General features: G+C 37.9%; 1 protein-coding gene across 1 annotated transcript in view; it reads right to left on the bottom strand.

The window, feature by feature from the left end:
• Nucleotides 1-2,466: 2,466 nt before the first annotated feature.
• TACR3 (tachykinin receptor 3) overlaps nt 2,467-22,221 on the bottom strand; it is an 86,183-nt gene continuing 66,428 nt past the window's right edge. The window contains exons 4-5 of the mRNA XM_005890477.2: nt 4,546-4,742; nt 2,467-2,918 (exon numbers count right to left, since the gene is read on the bottom strand). Of these exons, the coding sequence (XP_005890539.2) occupies nt 2,606-2,918; nt 4,546-4,742 (510 nt within the window). The 3' untranslated portion in view covers nt 2,467-2,605. The remainder of the gene's footprint in view (nt 2,919-4,545; nt 4,743-22,221) is intronic.

Here is a 22,221-nt window from a genome sequence, read left to right as displayed (position 1 = left end):
TCACATTCTAATCTACAGCTGAATATGGTCCCATGTATGAGAACATTCATTAATGCTGGTCTCACAATCATTCATAAGTTTAAGAAGAAGAAATGTTTGCTTTAAAATGTTAGTGATAAGCATTTACATGTTTTGGAATGAACACTTAAACACTATATTCAATGATTAGGGACTAAATAATAATACATTTGCTTATCTAAAGCATGCATACAAGCTTCACAGACTTTATTGAGCTGTTTGTGGTAACTCTGTAATGGCCACTTACTATTTCAGCATTCAATTTTGAATTTAATTCCTTGAGGTTTTTTTTTGCATGCATTAAACCAATTGTATGTGTCTGCACACTTGCATGTTTATGTATATATGTGTATCTGTTTGTTTATTAGTGTAATTAAAATAAATTTAGCTTAAACACTTATGATAGGGGTGTTTAGACATTTAAAACTTTGTAACAATTAGATACTTCTGATGCTGGATCCAAAACAGGGGAGGAAGATTGGAAAATTTAATGTTCTGGCGGCAAACACCATATATTCTCTTGAAATAATTTTTTTTTATCTTGTTCTTAAGAAAAATGGTTCTATATTGATGGAGGCATAACAATCCAGTACAGTGTCGCAGGTAATTGTAGTTGGATACCTTTAAAAATCTAACTGAATGTTTTGAATGAGAAGTTTGTCTTACACATCCACATTCTCAGAAGGTTACTGCTTTCTTGAGCCGGATTGATGATATCTCTAATTCAAGAAAAGATGGCTTTTGAGCACTGAGTCTGGAAGATAAATTCCACACTTAATGGTGTGCCTTGATTTGTTATAGCTCTCAGAAATGTGTCCGTATATTTTTTTCTTATAGTAAAACAGATTCTTCTTTAGGACTATTAGCTCATTTCTTTCTGGGGGAATTTCTGAATTATCTAAGCAGATAAAGGAAGGCTCTTTCTGTATAAATAGGTATATTATACTCCTGTTTGCCCGGTATTAGTTCACATGTATCCACATTTTGTCCAGCTTTTTATTCTAACAGTTGATTCCGTTTTCTACATCTTACTTGATTTACCTAGATGTATACTAGTATGTCCTGTGGAGGAGGGCATGGCAACCCACTCCAGTATTCTTGCCTGGAGAATCCCATGGACAGAGGGCATGGCAGGCTACAGTCCTTAGGATCACAAAGAGTTGGACATGACTGAAACAACTTAGCATACACTCAAACAAGTACTTATAAGTAGTACATAGACTTTTGTCCTAAGGCTTTGCATTTAAGTGTATTTTCTGGTACCTTCTCCTAGTCCTTACTCTTTTTTTTTTTTTTTCCAGTGGGGGAAGGGGAGAGAATAAGGGCACCGTACAGTTGTTAATACTCACCTTAAACTTTTCCCTTGGGTTATGAAGGAAAAATACATTTTCCTTTGGAGCTAATAGATGCTCTTGTCTGCTATCATAGCTATAAATTAGTATCTTTAATTCTTGCCTAAAAATTGGTAGTCAGTTTCAGAGATAAATGAGATTCTTCCCTTCTTCATTAGAAAGCCTCTTTACTATTATGTAATCTATTTTTTTCTTAAACCTACAAATATTTGTGAAAAATAAAATAAGGAGGCACTTTGGCCACCTCATGTGAAGAGTTGACTCATTGGAAAAGACTCTGATGCTGGGAGGGATTGGGGGCAGGAGGAGAAGGGGACAACAGAGGATGAGATGGCTGGATGGCATCACCAACTCGATGGACGTGAATTTGAGTGAACTCCGGGAGATGGTGATGGACAGGGAGGCCTGGCGTGTTGCGGTTCATGGGGTTGCAAAGAGTCGGACATGACTGAGTGACTGAACTGAACTGAACTGAGGGATTTGCTTTGTCATTTTAAAGTTCTATCTTTGACTATTTCTTAGTTTGGCTCTTTAAAATATGTAATAGTCAAAAACTAAATGATTATGTTTTTCTTTTGAAAACACTTTCCCAGAAAAATAAAGAGAATAATGTGTGCAGCTACCTAATAATTTGATCAGGTTTCTTTTTCAATTATATTTCATGGCGAATATCTTTAAATCTCAAAAAACTTTTATCCTACAGAGTTAATTCTCTTTAGCGAAGATTTTCATCAATTTTTACTCTAAGAGGTTAATTTCCCATCATTTTAGTTGTAAAATAAGTCATATAACTTTTTTCTTTAATAGCTATAGATGAAAATTTTCATTTTATATAGATTTTATTTTTATTCACTCACATCATTGTATTTTTATGGTTCTTTAATCTTTTGGGGAAATCATATGTCACCTTAATGTCATAAATATATATTGCAATTTTTCAATGAGAAAAATGAAACTCTTTACAAATACTTGTCAGAAATATTTTTCTGTTACATACAATTACTAAATTTTTCAAAGAATAAATTTAAAGCCCATTTTATTTTTGAGAGGGCAAATACCTTAATAGTGTCTTTGCTAAACTCAAATGCTACCTTTCTCAGTTGAAACACAGTTGCCTAAAAATTGCCCTCTTTTTTACAGAGACTATGTAGGACAGGGCTGACAATCAGGAGAGTGTGGACACTATGGTGACGCCTTGATGGCCTCACTCTACTCTTTCTGCTCAAGAAATGAATTTAAGAATATTCATCCACAGAAGTATAGGGTGAGCTTATGAAACTTGAAGTGGTGGAGCCAGATTTGGAATTCTGGCGGGAGCAACCATTGAAGCTTGGGTCTCTTGGAGGCACTCTCTTCTTCCGACTGGATCTGGTGTTATCTGCATCACTGGGGTCAAACACCACCGTCATGGACTCCATCCTGGTCACAGTGTACAGGCTGCTTTGCCGAGTCGGGTGAAACCTGGTAGTCTTGAGCTCCAGCTCATCATAGCTAGAAACTTCAATGAAAGGACACCAGCGGAATGCTCTCTTGAAGCCTGCTCGAAATCTGAGGAGAAGCAGGCCACAAGAAGAAAAAGTCATATTTTCAAGTGGACATTTCCTTCAACTTCTACAGAAAGCTCTGCTTAATGCAATTAAGCCAACTCATTTTTTATATTTAATTTTCTAGTCTAACTTTTAGAATTTATGCCACAGTATTGGTACTAGTTTTCTAAGTCCTTTTTGTTTGAATTGAATCTTAATTTCTCATTGATCAAAAGCAAGTTGTCAAAGAGTAAAAGTGCAGTATCAGTAATCAATATGCCAAAGAAGCAGTGTAGGTTTCTTCAATAACTTTATACATTTGCATAAGTGAATTAAGCTTTCTGGGTACCGCCCTGAAAAATGACATAGTTTGAAATAGATTCTTATGGTAATAATTACACATTTATAAATTAGTCTCATTTAATATTAAAATTAATTGCTCAGCTGGATGTTTTTATCTAATTGCATATGAAAGTGAAAAATCCTTGGCTTTGTAAGCCATTAAATGAAGTTGATTAAAAACATATGCTCTGCTTTTGGGTTATTTGAATTGATATATGGCTTGTGCAATTAGTGAAAAAAAGTAAGAATTAAATAATATTTTTAAGAAACTTAAGGAATGGTGTGGTAGAGGTCTAACTTAAAATAGAGCTGAGAATTTAGGTTGAGTAGTTACTTACACGAAGTCCCGTTTCTACTTGTGTACCATATTGGTTTATTAAGGAAATTATTCACCTTATGAAATTTAACACTACCCCCTCCATGTGCTAACCTTACAACTAAGGTGTTTTTAATCTGGAAACCAAAGTTTACCTTTTTTTTCCCAGTCTTAAATTTAATTGTGAATATTTCTCATTTTCTTTCCAACTTCACTTAAAAACTAGCTTCCCCTCTTCCAGAGGTTGCACCCTGTCTTACTCACTGACTTCATCATACTGGAGGGAGGTTTGGGATTCTTCTCTTTAGTGTTGCTTCTGTTACTCTTATGACACTTTCTATTTTGAAGTCTATTTACAAAACACCCTTCTTAATAGGGTCCACTCACATATGCCATCATCTCTCCATCTGTGCATTTTTACAAAGTGTCTTCATTTCTTTGAGGACTTGAGCACACCTTCACCTCACCTCCTTTAATAATAGGACATTTCTTTTTCTTTGACAAGTAAAATTCTGAAGGATTTGAAGAGAGAATTTGGCCTATATAGAAATCAGCCGTTTAGAACCCCCAAGAGCATTGTTTTGAGGGGGGAATTGTTAAGGTGAGATAGTTCATTAAATAGGGAGGAGTTGGGCTTCCCTGGTGTCTCAGCTGGTAAAGAATCTGCCAGCAATGCAGGAGCCCTGGGTTCGATTCCTGGGTTGGAAAGATCCCCTGGAAAAGGGAATGGCTACCCACTCCAGTATTCTGGCCTGGAGAATTCCATGGACTATGTAGTCCACAGGGTTGCAAAGAGTCAGATATGACTGAGTGACTTCCACTTTCACTTTTTCACTAGAAAAATACCTAGCTCTGTGCTTCTCTCAGTGAATTTTTCAATTTTCCATTCCTTTTGAATTTTAACTGGTTACCAAGAAGCTTAAACAATATTATATGCTTTCAGTGAAGCCAAAAGTGACATGGAACTTGCATTTGGTAATCTTGTTTTTACCTCTTATTCAGACAGCAGTAGATGATGGGGTTGTACATGGTTGAGCTCATTGCCAGCCAAAAGCTAGCCAGATAGACCTGCTGAATGTATTTCCACCTGTTTAGTTGTTGATAGATTGCAGTGAGGATGAAATAAATATGATAAGGCAGCCAGCAGATGGCAAATGTCACCACAACAATAATCATCATTTTTACAACCTGGAAAGAAAGAAAGAGGTCATTTTTGGCAAATATGGAAGTCATTATATTAGTTCTGATAGCTTACCGCAAATCATATTTTGCTACCGATACAGTTAAATATATGGCTTGCCTAAGAAATAGTCAATAAGTTAAAAAATGGCAAGGTAATATCGGGAGAGTTACCTAAGTTTCAAGAAAGCATTCTTGTGTCACCTCGTGAATGGGTGGCACTCACTCAAATATAAATATATTTTAATTGGCTTGAAGAAAATAAGTGTTTATAAAACAACAAAGAGCCTGGGAGCAGAAAGGAGAAAGAACTAGGATTTGGCTGTGCTAGCCCACACTATAAAAGACTGAAGACATTCTATCTAGAGAAACAGACTGTTGAGTGACAGTTGGGGTGTATCAGACTGTAGGGGTTGAGCAAGTTCCTCCGTATTTATTATTGCCTGAGTATAGCTCATGACTATTCAGATTTCTTTACTTTAATGCCATGCTCACTGGGAAACCTTCAGAATGTTAATTTGGTTTCTTTTGTAATTGGATATTGGGAGAGGTTTCTCTCGATAGTGATAAAGGATATTCACGTTAGTCTGAGAAAATATCACTAACTTTAAATTTGTAAGTAGGCAGTTGGCTTATACACCTGGTCTATATATCGACTTCTGTGATTTTGGCAAGCATGGATTATTTCCTCTTTCCACACTTTTGAACTACAATATGTTTGAAAGCTCCTGTCAAAGTAGAATACAATCTCTCCTCCACTAGTCTTTAAATTCCTAAAAAGCATAGAGAATTCTTAATTATCTTAATATCCCTAGCATCTAGCACAGTGTCTAGTATATTGCTAGAGATAGATAATTAGATATAAGATGAATGAATAAGGAACGACTATACAATTTGTAACAGGAAGTTGAGTGGGAGGATGTTTTGTATGTCTCTAAATAGGATAAAATAGGATAAAATTTGCTAGACTCAAAGTAATCAACACAGTGATTACTGTGATCACAGTGATCAATACAGTGATTAAGTGCATAGAAAGCCAAGTGGCTTGGCTTGGCTTTCTAAGTGAAAGGGAAAAGTTAGTAACAACATTCTAGAATAACCTCATTTAATATTTCTCACTTACTCAACCAATCTGTTGAGTAAATTTGTTCATACTTCTTTTGGGAATTTGTAAAAAGTTTAAAATAATGCATATTAAACAAAATAATTTTGAGGTTTACCCATAGTCATATTAGAACACAAATCAGAGAAAGTCCTGATGTAAATGACCTATGTAGCATCTTGAAACTATGAAAATACATTATTTAAGTACTGGGTTCATCATTTGATTGCAAGTGGGGTTCAGATGAAAGTTGACAAGGTTAAAAATCATGAGAGACAGGATTCTAGAAATAGACAAAGCATGAAATGGGTCAGGGTGGAAGGCAAAGCTTTCCCAAGGGTCTAATCATGGTAACATCTAGGTATCTAGTATTAGGTGATAAAAATTGGCCATCAGAGCTGAAAATCCAGATCAGTTCAGTCAGTTCAGCTGCTCAGTCATGTCCAACTCATTGCGACCCCATGAACCATAGCATGCCAGGCCTCCCTGTCCATCACCAACTCCCAGAGTCCACCCAAACCCATGTCCATCGAGTCGGTGATGCCATTCAGCCATCTCGTCCTCTGTCGTCACCTTCTCCTTCTGCCCTCAATCTTTCCCAACGTCAGGGTCTTTTCCAATGAGTCAGCTCTTCCCATCAGGTGGCCAAAGTATTGGAGTTTCAGCTTCAACATCAGTCCTTCCAATGAACACCCAGGACTGATCTCCTTTAGGACGGACTGGATAGATCTCCTTGAAGTCCAAGGGACTCTCAAGAGTCTTCTCCAACACCACAGTTCAAAAGCATCCCTTCTTTGGCGCGCAGCTTTCTTCACAGTCCAACTCTCACATCCATACATGACCACTGGAAAAACCATAGCCTTGACTAGATGGACATTTGTTGGCAAGGTAATGTCTCTGCTTTGTAAAATGCTGTCTAGGTTGGTCATAACTTTCCTTCCAAGGAGCAAGCATCTTTTAATTTCATCTTTTAATCACCATCTGTGGTGATTTTGGAGCCCCCAAAAATAAAGTCTGATACTGTTTCCACGGTTTCCCCATCTATTTGCCATGAAGTGATGGGCCCAGATGCCATGATCTTCGTTTTCTGAATGTTGAGCTTTAAGCCAAATTTTTCACTCTCCTCTTTCACTTTCATCAAGAGGCTCATCAGTTCTTCTTCACTTTCTGCCATAAGGGTGGTGTCATCTGCATATCTGAGGTTACTGATATTTCTCCTGGCAATCTTGATTCCAGCTTGTGCTTCCTCCAGCCCAGTGTTTCTCATGATGTACTCTGCATATAAGTTAAATAAGCAGGGTGACAATATACAGCCTTGACATACTCCTTTTCTTATTTGGAACCAGTCTGTTGTTCCATGTCCAGTTCTAACTGTTGCTTCCTGACCTGCATATAGGTTTCTCAAGAGGCAGGTCAGGTGCTCTGGTATTCCCATCTCTTGAAGAATTTTCCACAGTTTATTGTGATCCACACAGTCAAAGGCTTTGGCATAGTCAATAAAGCAGAAATAGATGTTTTTCTGGAACTCTCTTGCTTTTTCCATGATCCAGCGGATGTTGGCAATTTGATCTCTGGTTCCTCTGCCTTTTCTAAATACAGCTTGAACATCTGGAAGTGGGCAGTTCACGTATTGCTGAAGCCTGGCTTAGAAAATTTTAAGCATTACTTTATTAGTGTGTGAGATGAGTGCAATTGTGTGGTAGTTTGAGCATTCTTTGGCATTGCCTTTCTTTGGGATTGGAATGAAAACTGACCTTTTCCAGTCCTGTGGCCACTGCTGAGTTTTCCAAATGTGCTGGCATATTGAGTGCAGCACTTTCACAGCATCGTCTTTCAGGATTTGAAATAGCTCAACTGGAATTCTATCACCTCCACTAGCTTTGTTCATAGTGATGGTTCCTAAGGCCCATTTGACTTCACATTCCAAGATGTCAGGCTCTAGGTGAGTGATCACACCATCGTGATTATCTGGGTCATGAAGATCTTTTTTGTACAGTTCTTCTGTGTATTCTTGCCACCTCTTCCTAATATGCTTCTGTTAGGTCCATACCATTTCTGTCCTTTATCAAGCCCATCTTTGCATGAAATGTTCCCTTGGTACCTCTAATTTTCTTGGAGAGATCTCTGGTCTTTCCCATTCTGTTGTTTTCCTCTATTTCTTTGCATTGATTGCTGAGGAAGGCTTTCTTATCTCTCCTTGCTAGTCTTTGGAACTCTGCATTCAAATGGGTATATCTTTCCTTTTCTCCTTTGCTTTTTGCTTCCCTTCTTTTCACGGCTATTTGTAAGGCCTCCTCAGACAGCCATTTTGCTTTTCCAGATCAGTAGCTCACAAAATGTCATCATTAGCTACATTATGTAAAATGTTTTTATTTTTTCCTATTTTTTCAATTGCATTTTTTTTTCTGAATAACTGTGTTCAGAATCTGCATTTTATCTCTCTCATTTTAATTTATATATTTGTAGAATACAAGTAAGGGCATATTTAAATATAATTTACATTTATACAATGCTTCACACATCTAACAACTTACTAACTGGTTTTCAGTTGGACTTTAGGAAACTAAGGCAAAGGCCAAAAGACTTGACCACTGTGATTCATGAAATCTAAGTTATATTTTTTAAAACCCAGACTCTTAAGTCTGTTTTTTCTGCTTGCAATTAATAACACTTACTGAATGTCTACTGGGTCTAAAAAAACATAATAGAGAAAGATAATGGGTAGAGAACCAATTCCTTATCCTGAAATAGATTATGATATAATGAAAAATATTGAAATATAAATTAAAGTACTTAGAAATCTGAATACAAACATGTGTAAATAAAGTAAAAAATAATATTTATGAGACCTTGAGAATGAAAGTCACTCAGTCCTGTCAGACTCTTTGCGACCCCATGGACTATACAGTCCATGGAATTCTTCAGGCCAGAATACTGGAATAGGTAGCCTTTCTCTTCTCCAGGGGATATTCAATCCAGGGATTGAACCCAGGTCTCCCATATTGCAAGCAGATTCTTTATCAGCTGAGCCACAAGGGAAGCCCAAGAATACTGGTGTGGGTAGCCTATCCCTTCTCCAGCGGATCTTCCTAACTCAGGAATTGAACTGGGGTCGCCTGCATTGCAGGCAGATTCTTTACCAACTGAGCTATCAGGGAAGCCCATTTAATCGTTTATTATAAGCAGGAATGACTCAATGCATGTTACCTGTAGATTAGGGGAGATTAGGCTGAATGACATGGGTTTGGTTGATTTTTTTTCGTTCTTGAGTATGTGAACGTCATACTGTTCTTCCAACATGGCGCACAGAAGTCCTGTCCAAGATTATTCTCCCTAGCTCCTCCCTGTCCCTAGTTTTCCCCACTCTCCCTAGCTCCTCCCTTCCCTCTTGCCCCAATTATTCTCATTGACTAACAACCTCTTCTCCCACAAACTTTTGCACAATTATCACTTTTTCTATGACCAGCCTATTCAAAATTGCAATCTGTCCTCCCAACACTCCCTAAACCCCTTAGCCTGTTCTTTATTTTCAGTGTATGTGTCATGTATATTCTTTACTTTGTGTCTCCTTATGCTAGAATACTAAAAAAAAAAAAAAAGCAAGTATTTTCTGCTTGTCTTATTTACTTACATATTTCAGTCATGTAGACTAGACTGCACACAAAATTGGTGTTCAGAGTTTTGAAAAATAAGTTAATTAAACTGAATAAAAAAAGAAAGAAACTAAAAGACATATAGTTGATTAGGTGATGCTCATGATTTTACTCCATCATGAATTACTCATATCATTTGTCCTCCAACTTTAGATGATCATATGTAATATATATAATAAAATGAGTTATTTCCTATTCCAGGCAAACAAATTCAAGTAATGTGTATGAGTGCACAAGTAATATTATCAATATATTATTTTTGATGCACGAATGCATTGCATTTCATTCTGAATAAATGTTAAGAGCAAGAAAAACTATTTATGACAGTGTGAACATGGTTCAAGCTACTATGTTAAATACAGTATCAGCAAATATACATAAAATTGCTTTTATACAGATTAACCGAAAACTCCCTTTGCATGAAATTGTTTTCCAACAATAGCTGAAGAGCTGCAAAGGCTATCAGAATCTTTTAATGTAACTGCCAACCATCAATGCAGAAGAAGTCCAAAAAGAAGGAAAATTAAAGTGCATGTGTAGAAACAGTATCAGATAACTTATAATTCACATACACATGGCCTTAAGGATTCTGTTGCAAGACATTTAGAAGCTTATTTGAAGATTTTTAGGAAAAATCTAAAAGAATCTAAGAGAATGGATCTTTTACAGTGAAACAACTGCTATATTTTATTTATTGCTATACAATGTTTCAATCATTACTGTGGGTCTCTGCTCATAAAATTTTGTGAAATGATTTCAGATATCAAACTCTCAGTCCTCCAGGTTTGATGTAAATGCAAAAGTAGTCTCTCAGGTGGACAGAATTATTTTGCTTTATGAAATACTGAAATCATGAAACTGTAATCATCTCCCTCATAAAAAGGCAAGGGAAAGAGCACTTGGAAGCACAAACCTTGAGGAATGATAGATGTGTAACTGCTCAGTTCCCCCCATGTCTCATGGCTAGAGAGTGGCACTAGCTCAGATAGGCTCTAAATGCTCTTCAGGAAAGTTGGTAGACTTAATATGTTTTAGGCAAGATAAGAGACTGGGATGGAGATTACTCAAATCTCTCACCATGTCTTAACAAATTTTATTGTGACTTGATACAAAGATGGGTTGGTGTGGGTATTTCTTGAAGTGGAAAGACATATCCAGCTTCTGAGGCAATGGGATTTATTTTCCATGGCAACATGGACACTTGTGGCCACCCTGCCCTTGGTAGGGGCACTTACTAGCAGAAGAAAAAGGGAGGTGGGACAAGTAGCTCTTGTAACAACACTGCCCCTCTTTAATAGTTTAGAATCCACTTGACTCACATAGGCAGGATTGAATGCGTATCAAAAGTTAGTGAGGATAAGCTTTGGGCACCTTTTATTCATGTATCTAAGGGAAAAATATTCTTTGATTTTCATATCTTGTGCAGGTTAGACTGGAATGCCTGCAGCTGTTCTTATCTATCATATTAAATTAATGCAGGATGGATGATTTTGAGGTTTTTAGTTGTAAAAGAAAAATGGATCAGGCTAGGAGATTAAATGAAATATTGCCAATGTTAAAAAAATCTGGGAATTATACTCTTCAAGGCAGAATTTATTCTTTGTAAATGTCTAGATTGGAAATGGTCAACCTGTAGTGAGAAGAAACATCCTGTTTTGATTAAAATCTCAGAGCATGTTTTAAAGAACCATCCCATGACTATACCCTACTACTTCTCTGTAACTTTTGCCTGCACAAATGTTCTTAAATTACAAATGTATCTCTTTAGGTCAAAATTACATGCTTGCTTATTCTAGCTTCATATTAGCAAATTATAATATTCTCAAGAATAATATACAGAAAAAATTAATGACAAACATCAAAATATAAAGTACTGCATCTTGGATTATTTAGGTGGGCTTTTCTGTGATTTCAAAGAACACATTTTAAAATGTCAATCCCAAGTGAGAAAATAAAACTAAGTAGTAACACTTGTGAAAAAAGTTGAGGGTAGTCCAGAAGATGAGTTGAATTTTCTCAATAATTTCAGAATTAAATGAGAATATTGTGTTAGTGTCATCCAAGAAATTTGACACTGTTGCCAAATCCAGCTACGTGACTATCCAGTTAACATTAGCTTAGAGCAATGATTGTATGGAATTATGTTGAGGCCAAACAAAAAACCATGTATGTATATGCATGCAAATGTGTAAAATGCTTCTCTGTGTGTGTGTATGTTTGTGTGTATGTGTGGTATTGTGTTTAGATTCCACTTCTTTACATTTCATTGGTTGTTTCACTTTTAATGTAATTTTAGTTTTCCAATGGAAACAGCCTTTTAAAGTATTATTAATTTCAGGTTAATGATGTTCTGAAGCCAAAACAAAAGGGAATGTCACATAAAGGAAGGCAAGAAGACATTAGAGAATAAAGTAAATTAAGGCAAGAGGGATAAAGACTGATGTTATGGGATCATGGCTAGAGATAGAACTTATAGAGGCTTACTAGGGACTGAATTATGTCCCCACCCCCACATTTTTAAAGTTTACTTATCCTTTAATTTATTAAATTTTTTCTAGATTTATTGAGATATAATTAGCTCATAACATTATGCAAGTTAAATTGTACAGCGTGATGATTTGATGCATGTACATATTGTGTCACCTCACACAGTTACTTGTGTGTATATGTGTGTATGTGTGTGTGTGTGCTTGTTGAGAACATTTAATATCTACTCTGGTGTAACATCTATGAGGCATCCCCAGTGGCTTGTGAACTGGCTTCCTGATGGGATCCATGATGGGTTAGTAGGATCTGAATGGCTTTGACATGTTCGGTTTGGAGCCCTGCCTACTTCTCTCCCAGCTCTCTCCATCCCCTAGTTGTGCAGATCTCCACAGTCCTCTGGATAGAGGGAGACAGAGATGGGCTCTTTGGCAGGGCTCCGCACATCTGAGAAAGCTGAGAACTCATCCCTGACATCCTCTTATCACCACCACCCCCTCCCTCAGGGAGAAATCACAGCTCAGAAGACCCTCTTGGTACCAAGTTGCCTTGCCATGGGAAGGATGTGGTGTGTACAAAGTCAGTTTGTTCCTCTTACTCTTTCCAGGACATCCAATCTCAGATTTTTTTTTTTTTTGTACTGCAACTTCTCTATTGGAATCCCGGACTTCCACAAAGGTTCTCTGATCCATGGGTGACCATCTAAGTCAGTTTTTTCGAGGGACTCCTGGTTCACAGCTAAGGGCCACTCCAGGGTTCATGGAGTGAACAGGGTGCGAGGTCTGTATGTTTATTATCTGACTCCCAGTGGGCAAGACTCTTCCCAGGTTTGGTGCTGGTGACAGAACCAAAGCCAGATGGGGATGTGGCCAAGTCCTCTGAGGTGTGGAGTTGTTTCTGGGTCTATAGCTGGGACCATGGTAGGTAAGCCATCCTCCAGGGTGTAGGTCTAACTTCTCAAAGTGATTCTGCTCATTCTTGTACCGCACTGTGGTTTTAGTCTCCTACCTGGATCCCCCAGCTACCAGAAAGGCACTATTGTTTATGGATAGATTTCCAATTGTTGTTGTTGAGGGGGGTATGATGAGGGACATCTTATTTGGCCATCTTTCGGATGTCACTCCCCCAAATTCATATGTTGAAGTCCTAATCCTCAGTACCTCAGCATGTGACTGTATGTGGAGACAGGTCTTCTTTAAAGAGATAATTAAGTTAAAATAAGGTCATTAGGGCAGGACTTAAACCGATATAACTGGTGTTCTACAAGGAAAAGACAATTAGAACACAGACACACAGAATGAAGACCATGTAAAGACAGAGGTTTGCAGCCATCTTCAAACATGGCTGACAAGTCTTAGAAAAACCACTCTTGATGACACTTGAACTTATACTTCTAGCCCCTGAATTGTGAGAAAATATTTCTGTTGTTTAAATAGCAGTCTATGTTATTTTGTTATGGCAACCTGAGCAGATTAATATTATGTTTGAAATGCTGAGGACAGTTTAATATGTATGGCTTCATTCCAGCAAAGTAGGAGGCAAAATACTATACATTTTCCCAGTGAAAATAGAGATTTCCAGAGAGATTCTGATTGCCTGAGAATTGCTTTCAGGGAAGTAAAGGACAGATCAGGATCTTTATTTCCATCAGTTGAGCCTCTCTTAGGTTATATATGGCCTTCCTCACAAGCGCTGTTTTCCATGATAATTCCTTTGCAACAGAAATGACAAGCACACAGAAAGCTTACTTGCTGGGCAAGGTGATGGGTTTTTCGTGGTTGTTATACAAATCAAAAATCCAATTGAATCTGTCACTTGAGCTTAGACTGAAGAGTGATTCCTTTGTTTAAGGCAAAAGCCTTCTTTGTTATACACTTAGATATTCTCTTCTGAAGGAGCAGATCTGGCTTGTTAGTATTTAGAGGAAAATAATCAAAATAGAAAATAGCCATAAAAAATTCTATGGTTTATAAAACAATAGAAGTAGATCTATTTGCCAATATTTCAGCTATTCAATTAAGCAAGATCAATTTCAACAGGGATTAACAAAAAACAAATTGTCACCTATTATGAATATTGGGGCCAAGTCATGTTTTTGAGGCTTCTTTTATGGTAGAATAGGGAAGAATGTTAAAATATGGTTTAAAATGTGGTTTACTTTAAAGGCATACATCCAGCAAATAACACAAAAATGTTATGAAATTAAAAGTGTGTGTGTGCTCGGTCTGTCCAATTCTTTGAGGCCCCATGGACTGTAGACTGCAGTGCTTCTCTATCCGTTGAATTTCCCAAGAATACTGCAGTGGGTTGCCATTTCCTGCTCCAGTAAAGGTTTAGGATCTTTTGACAAACAGAAGGGGAGAGACTCAAGAAAATTTCTGCCTCAATTACCCTTCTATGGAAGAGGGTTTAAGAGAGGAAAGAACTGAAATCAACTGCCAGGTCACCTCATCTTTCTGTGTTCTAGAAGTTGCAAGGAGAGATCTGTTTTCTTGAGAATGGGCCTGGCCAGAAAAAGGACTAGGCTGATATCATTTGCAAAAAAAAAACAAAAACAAAAACAGATTTCATGTCTTGCTATGTGTTGACATAGCTTGTCCTTTAAAATATATTATTAATATGTTATTATTAATATATTGTGGTCCAAAATGTTGAGCCAGCCAGTGTCTTTTGCAGTTGACTTTTTATCTTGAAGGTGGGCATACTTTGTTTTTGTGAAATGGCATAGATCTGGAATATTTGAGATTACTCTTTTCTGTATTTCTGTAGAAAATATGATCAGTCACTGAAAATTAATTTTTTCTCTACAGTATATGACACACTAAAAAATATGATTTGTAAATGATGCTGTCCTTATTTGTAGTTACCTTGAAATAAATCTGCATGATTTGTACATGCTTACCCCTGGAAAGTCCCAATCCAGTTTCTTTCCCTGTAAAAATTTCTACCGAACCTTTGGGAGAGTAGTACCTCAAGCTCACTCTTGGAGTAGCTTCCCTCATATTTCTTCATGCAGGTAGGGTTTAGATACTTCCTAATTAGACCTAGTGAGCTTCCCAGGTGGCACTAGTGGTAAAGAACCTGTCTGCCAATGCAGGAGGTGTAAGAGAGGCAGGTTCGATCCCTGGGTCAGGAAGATCCCTTGAGAGGACATGGCAGCCCACTCCAATATTCTTATCTGGAGAATCCCATGGACAGAGGAGCCTGGTGGGCTACAGTCCATAGGGTTGCAAAGAGTTGAACACAACTGAAGTGACTTAGCACACATACATGCAGTTAATCCTAGCATATTATATCTTATAACACAGATACATATTATAGTCAAGCCTGTTTCTATTTCCTTCTCTCTGGATATGGGCACGTACATTATTAATCTTTGTGTCTCCAAAACTTAACATAGTACTTGACATTCAATAAATACCTTTTGATTGAGGATATCTTAACTTTACCATCCATGTTATGAAAATTTTGATTGCAAGAAATATCATTTATCTTTTTCTTACCAGTGTTTTGCCCTATCATGCACATAATAAGAATTCAAAAATAGTATTTAAGTAAACTTAAAAGCAAAAATTATTTCAAATGTTTTAAACCTAATTAAAATAATTGTTATTGCCCTTGGTCTTGATATTTAGCTGGACGTTTGGAAAGAACAGTTATATGAACCATGTAAAGGTAGAACCTTAAGAAAGAAGTTCAGTTATCTTTGTTTACTTAATCAATTATATCCTTAAATTAAAATTGTTCTACAATAATGCCATTTTTTCTAGAGAAACCTAGGCCCTACGCTCTAGAGATACAGTGCTAAATTAAAAAGAAAATATATTTTCTATTTTCACAACACTTACATTATACTAAGTTCAGTTCAGTTGCTCAGTCGTGTCCGACTCTTTGTGACCCCATGAATCGCAGCACGCCAGGCCTCCCTTCCATCACCAACTCCCAGAGTTTACCCAAACTCATGTCCATCAAGTTGGCGATGCCATCCAGTCATCTCATCCTCTGTCATCCCCTTCTCCTCCTGCCCCCAATCCCTCCCAGCATCAGAGTCTTTTCCAATGAGTCAACTCTTCGCATGAGGTGGCCAAAGTATTGGAGTTTCAGCTTCAGCATCAGTCCTTCCAATGAACACCCAGGACTGATCTCCTTTAGGATGGACTGGTTGGATCTCCTTGCAGTCCAAGGGACTCTCAAGAGTCTTCTCCAACACCACAGTTCAAAAGCATCAATTCTTCAGTTCTCAGCTTTCTTCACAGTCCAACTCTCACATCCATACATGACCACTGGAAAAACCATAGCCTTGACTAGATGGACCTTTGTTGTCAAAGTAATGTCTCTGCTTTTGAATATGATATCTAGGTTGGTCATAACTTTCCTTCCAAGGAGTAAACGTCAATTTCATGGCTGCAATCACCACCTGCAGTTATTTTGGAACCCCCCAAAATAAAGTCTGACACTGTTTCCATTGTTTCCACATCTATTTCCCATGAAGTGATGGGACCAGATGCCATGATCTTCATTTTCTGAATGTTGAGATTTAAGCCAACTTTTTCACTCTTCATTTTCACTTTCATCAAGAAGCTTTTTAGTTCCTCTTCACTTTCTTCCATAAGGGTGGTATCATCTGCATATCTGACGTTATTAATATTTCTCCCGGCAATCTTAATTCCATCTTATGCTTCCTCCAGCCCAGTGTTTCTCAAGATGTACTCTGGATATAAGTTAAACAACCAGGGTGACAATATACAGCCTTGACACACTCCTTTTCCTATTTGGAACCAGTCTGTTGTTCCATGTCCAGTTCTAACTGTTGCTTCCTGACCTGCATATGGTTTCTCAAGAGGCAGGTCAGGTGGTCTGGTATTCCCATCTCTTTCAGAATTTTCCACAGTTTATTGTGATCCACACAGTCAAAGGCTTTGGCATAGTCAATAAAACAGAAATAGATGTTTTTTCTGGAACTCTCTTGCTTTTTCCATGATCCAGAGGATGTTGGCAATTTGATTTCTGGTTCCTCTGCCTTTTCTAAAACCAGATTGAACATCTGGAAGTTCACGGTTCACATATTGCTGAAGCCTGGCTTGGAGAATTTTGAGCATTACTTTACGAGCATGTGAAATGAGTGCAATTGTGCGGTAGTTTGAGCATTCTTTGGCATTGCCTTTCTTTGGGATTGGAATGGCGGAGCATGTAGGAAGCATGGCCGAGAGGATCTACCCCATGCCCAGAATCAGGGGTGGTGACCCAGACTGCCAGGCTGGGAAGGTGCAGGGGTGGCTGAGAGGAGCTACCCCACGCCCCAGGAGTGGTGGCTGATATGGCGCAGGAGGGCTGAGAGGAGCTACTTCACATTTAGGTCAGGAGGGGTGGTGACTCCTCCAAGGTAAGGAGCAGCAGCTGCGCTTTGCTGGAGCAGCCGTGAAGAGATACACGTCCAAGGTAAGAGAAATCCAAGTAAGATGGTAGGTGTTGCAAGAGGGCATCAGAGGGCAGACACACTAAAACCATAATCACAGAAAACTAGCCAATCTGATCATATGGACCACAGCCTTGTCTAACTCAGTGAAACTAAGCCAAGCCATGTGGGGCTACCCAAGACGAATGGGTCATGGTGGAGAGGTCTGACAGAATGTGGTCCACTGGAGAAGGGAATGGCAAACCACTTCAGTATTCTTGCCTTGAGAACCCCATGAACAGTATGAAAAGGCAAAATGATAGGATACTGAAAGAGGAACTCCCCAGGTCAGTAGGTGCCCAATATGCTACTGGAGATCAGTGGAAAAATAACTCCAGAAAGAATGAAGGGATGGAGCCAAAGCAAAAACAATACCCAGCTGTGGATGTGACTGGTGATAGAAGCAAGGTCCAATGCTGTAAAGAGCAATATTGCATAGGAACCTGGAATGTTAGGTCCATGAATCAAGGCAAATTGGAAGTGGTTGAAAAGGAGATGGCAAGAGTGAACATCGACATTCTAGGAATCAGCAAACTAAAATGGACTGGAATGGGTGAATTTAACTTAGATGACCATTGTATCTACTACTGTGGGCAGGAATACCTTAGAAGAAATGGAGTAGCCATCATGGTCAACAAAAGAGTCCAAAATGCAGTACTTGGATGCAATCTCAAAAACGACAGAATGATCTCTGTTCATTTCCAAGGCAAACCATTCAATACCACAGTAATCCAAGTCTATGCCCCAACCAGTAACACTGAAGAAGCTGAAGTTGAACGGTTCTATGAAGTCCTACAAGACCTTTTAGAACTAATATGCAAAAAAGATGTCTTTTTCATTATAGGGGCCTGGAATGCAAAAATAGGAATTCGAGAAACACCTGGAGTAACAGGCAAATCTGGCCTTGGAGTACAGAATGAAGCAGGGCAAAGGCTAATAGAGTTTTGCCAAGAGAACGCACCAGTCATAGCAAACACCCTCTTCCAACAACACAAGAGAAGACTCTACACATGGACATCGCCAGATGGTCAACACCAAAATCAGATTGAGTATATTCTTTGCAGCCAAAGATGGAGAAGCTCTATACAGTCAGCAAAAACAAGACCAGGAGTTGACTGTGGCTCAGACCATGAACTCCTTATTGCCAAATTCAGACTTAAATTGAAGAAAGTAGGGAAAACCACTAGATCATTCAGGTATGACCTAAATCAAATGCCTTATGATTATACAGGGGAAGTGATAAATAGATTTAAGGGACTAGATCTGATAGAGTGCCTGATGAACTATGGATGGAGGTTCATGACATTGTACAGGAGACAGGGATCAAGACCATCCCCAAGAAAGAGAAATGCAAAAAAGCAAAATGGCTGTCTGGGGAGGTCTTACAGATAGCTGTGAAAAGAAGAGAAGCAAAAAGCAAAGGAGAAAAGGAAAGATATACCCATCTGAATGCAGAGTTCCAAAGAATAGCAAGGAGAGATAAGAAAACCTTCCTCAGTGATCAATGCAAATAAATAGAGGAAAACAACAGAATGGGAAAGACTAGAGATCTCTTCAAGAAAATCAGAGATACCAAGGGAACATTTCATGCAAAGATGGGCTCGATAAAGGATAGAAATGGTATGGACCTAACGGATCAGATCAGATCAGATCAGTCGCTCAGTTGTGTCCGACTCTTTGCGACCCCATGAATTGCAGCACACCAGGCCTCCCTGTCCATCACCAACTCCCGGAGTTCACTCAGACTCACGTCCATCGAGTCAGTGATGCCATCCAGCCATCTCATCCTCTGTCGTCCCCTTCTCCTCCTGCCCCCAATCCCTCCCAGCATCAGAGTCTTTTCCAATGAGTCAACTCTTTGCATGAGGTGGCCAAAGTACTGGAGTTTCAGCTTTAGCATCGTTCCTTCCAAAGAAATCCCAGGGCTGATCTCCTTCAGAAAGGACTGGTTGGATCTCCTTGCAGTCCAAGGGACTCTCAAGAGTCTTCTCCAACACCACAGTTCAAAAGCATCAATTCTTCGGCACTCAGTCTTCTTCACAGTCCAACTCTCACATCCATACATGACCACAGGAAAAACCATAGCCTTGACTAGACGAGCCTTTGTTGGCAAAGTAATGTCTCTGCTTTTGAACATGCTATCTAGGTTGGTCATAACTTTCCTTCCAAGGAGTAAGCGTCTTTTAATTTCATGGCTGCAGTCACCATCTGTAGTGATTTTGGAGCCCCCCAAAATAAAGTCTGACACTGTTTCCACTGTTTCCCCATCTATTTCCCATGAGCTGAAGATATTAGGAAGAGGTGGCAAGAATATACAGAAGAACTGTACAAAAAAGATCTTCACAACCCAGATAATCACGATGGTGTGATCATTGACCTAGAGCCAGACATCCTGGAATGTGAAGTCAAGTGGGCCTTAGAAAGCATCACTATGAACAAAGCTAGTGGAGGTGATAGAATTCCAGTTGAACTATTCCAAATCCTAAAAGATGATATTGTGAAAGTGCTGCACTCAATATGCCAGCAAATTTGGAAAACTCAGCAGTGACCACAGGACTGGAAAAGGTCAGTTTTCATTCCAATCCCAAAGAAAGGCAATGCCAAAGAATGCTCAAACTACTGCACAATTGCAAACTATACTAAAGAGGTAGTTATTAAATAATAAATAGACATATATGTATAAAACTACAAATTATGATGAATTCTATAGAGAAAAAGAATGTCTAGGTTATAGAATACAATGGAAACTCTATTTGAAGAAGTAATATTTCATCTGGAATGCAGAAGATGTGCAGAGAGAAGTATCAAGTGTCTATGTCCTGATAACAGTGTGAATGAAGGAAAGGGCAGCTGAAAGCAAGCATCATTGGAACATACTATGGGAATAATGCAGCTGCATAGGATTAGAATGAGAATAAATAGTAAGATTTGCAAGATTCTGCAGGACCCCATAAATTGTTTTTGGAGTTCGCTATTTTTTAAATCTATTTTTCTTAAATATATTGGGGAACCACTATAAAGCTAAGCAGATTGCAAGAGTTGATTTAGAATTTTAAAACATCATTTTTCACAGCATGATGACTACTGTTAATAATACTGTATTGAATATTTAAAAACTGCTAGGAGAGTAGGATCTTTGAGATTCCCATAAAAAGAAAAAATTATATGTACCAATGGACTTATTGTGGTATCATATAGTGATATATACAAATATTGAATTTTATGTTGTACACCTGAAACTAATATAATGTTATATTATAAATTACATCTCAATAAAAATTCTTGGATGCTGAATAGAGAATAAATCTGAAGAGAACAGGTGGAGATCTGGGGAAATGTTGGAAAGGCTGCTCTAGTGGACCTAGTGGCTGTTGTAGTGATAGTATCTTGGAGAGTTTCAGTGGAAGTAGAGAGAAGTACAGAGATGGGAGGTATTTTTAGGGAGGAGAATCAATAGGATTTAGTGATGCATTAGGTGACAGTGAGAGGGATAGGGAAGTTTCAAGGATGACTCTTTGCAGAATTTAACATCTGGGTAAATGGAAGTAACAAGTACTAATATTTGGATGACTGGAGGAAGACTCTCCTTTATGCCAGATATGAAGACAAACTCAAAGATCAGTTTTGTATACTATAATTTAAAAATAGCTCAGAAATAACAAAAGCAAGGACATCAATTACGCAGCTGATTATTGTATAAACTTAGAGCTAATGGAGGAAGAACTGACTTGGAATAGACACATCAGAGTCAGTGATCTACAGATGATATTTAATGTCATGGAAATGAATGAGTATAGGAATGAATATAAAAATAGAATAATGAATATATTTTATATAATTGGTTCTCTTTCTATGGAGAACTCTAATATAGCTATAATATACTTCACAGTTCCCTATTATATACTCTATATGTTTCGCCATTCTAGAAGTAGTCCAATTTCTGGGCACTTTCATTTTAATATAAAAATATATTTGATCTAGGGAGAATATATATTTTTCTGATCATCTATTCTATTGCTCATCAGTAGCTAATGCCATTTAGTTACTGCCTTTATAGCATTGCTTCATACTTTGTTAATCCATTGATTCTGCAAATGTTTATTGACCATTATATATATATATTATTATATTAATTATATTATTTTAATTATAAATTTATAATTATTATAATAATATAATTAATAATTAATTAATTATATTATTATATTAATATATATTATATTATATTATTATATTATTATTATTATATATATATAGTATTGCCTCAAACAATTAGGAAGCCTGAGAATTTCCACAATTTGCCATCTGCAAGGTGGAGACCCAAGAAGGCTGGTGAGGAAAATTGATATAGCAACTCAAGTAGTCAGAGAGAGCAAATTCAACCTTCTTCTGCTTTTTAGTTGTATTCAGGCTCAATATGATGTCCACCTACACTGGGAAGGACCATCTGCTTTACTTAGTCTACCAATTCAAATGCTAATCTCTTCTGGAAATATCCTCACAGACACACCTAGAAATAATATTTAACCAACTCTCTGGGTACCCAGTGTCCCAGTCAAACTGACACATAAAATTAACCATTGCAATAGCATAGGGTTCCTTTATGCCATTGAATTGAATTTTAGTATATTACTGATCAGTTCAGTTTAGGCTCTCAGTCTTGTCTGACTTTTTCTGACCCCATGGACTGCAGCATACCAGGCTTTCCTGTCCATCACCAACTCCCAGAGTTTACTCAAACTCATGTTCATCACATCAGTGATGCCATGCAACCATCTCATCCTCTGTCGTCAC

Source organism: Bos mutus, chromosome 6 (assembly GCF_027580195.1).
Source record: "Bos mutus isolate GX-2022 chromosome 6, NWIPB_WYAK_1.1, whole genome shotgun sequence".
NCBI classification, from domain to species: domain Eukaryota; kingdom Metazoa; phylum Chordata; class Mammalia; order Artiodactyla; family Bovidae; genus Bos; species Bos mutus.
Note: the sequence above shows the minus strand (reverse complement) of the source record. Positions and strands in the feature narration are given on the sequence as shown.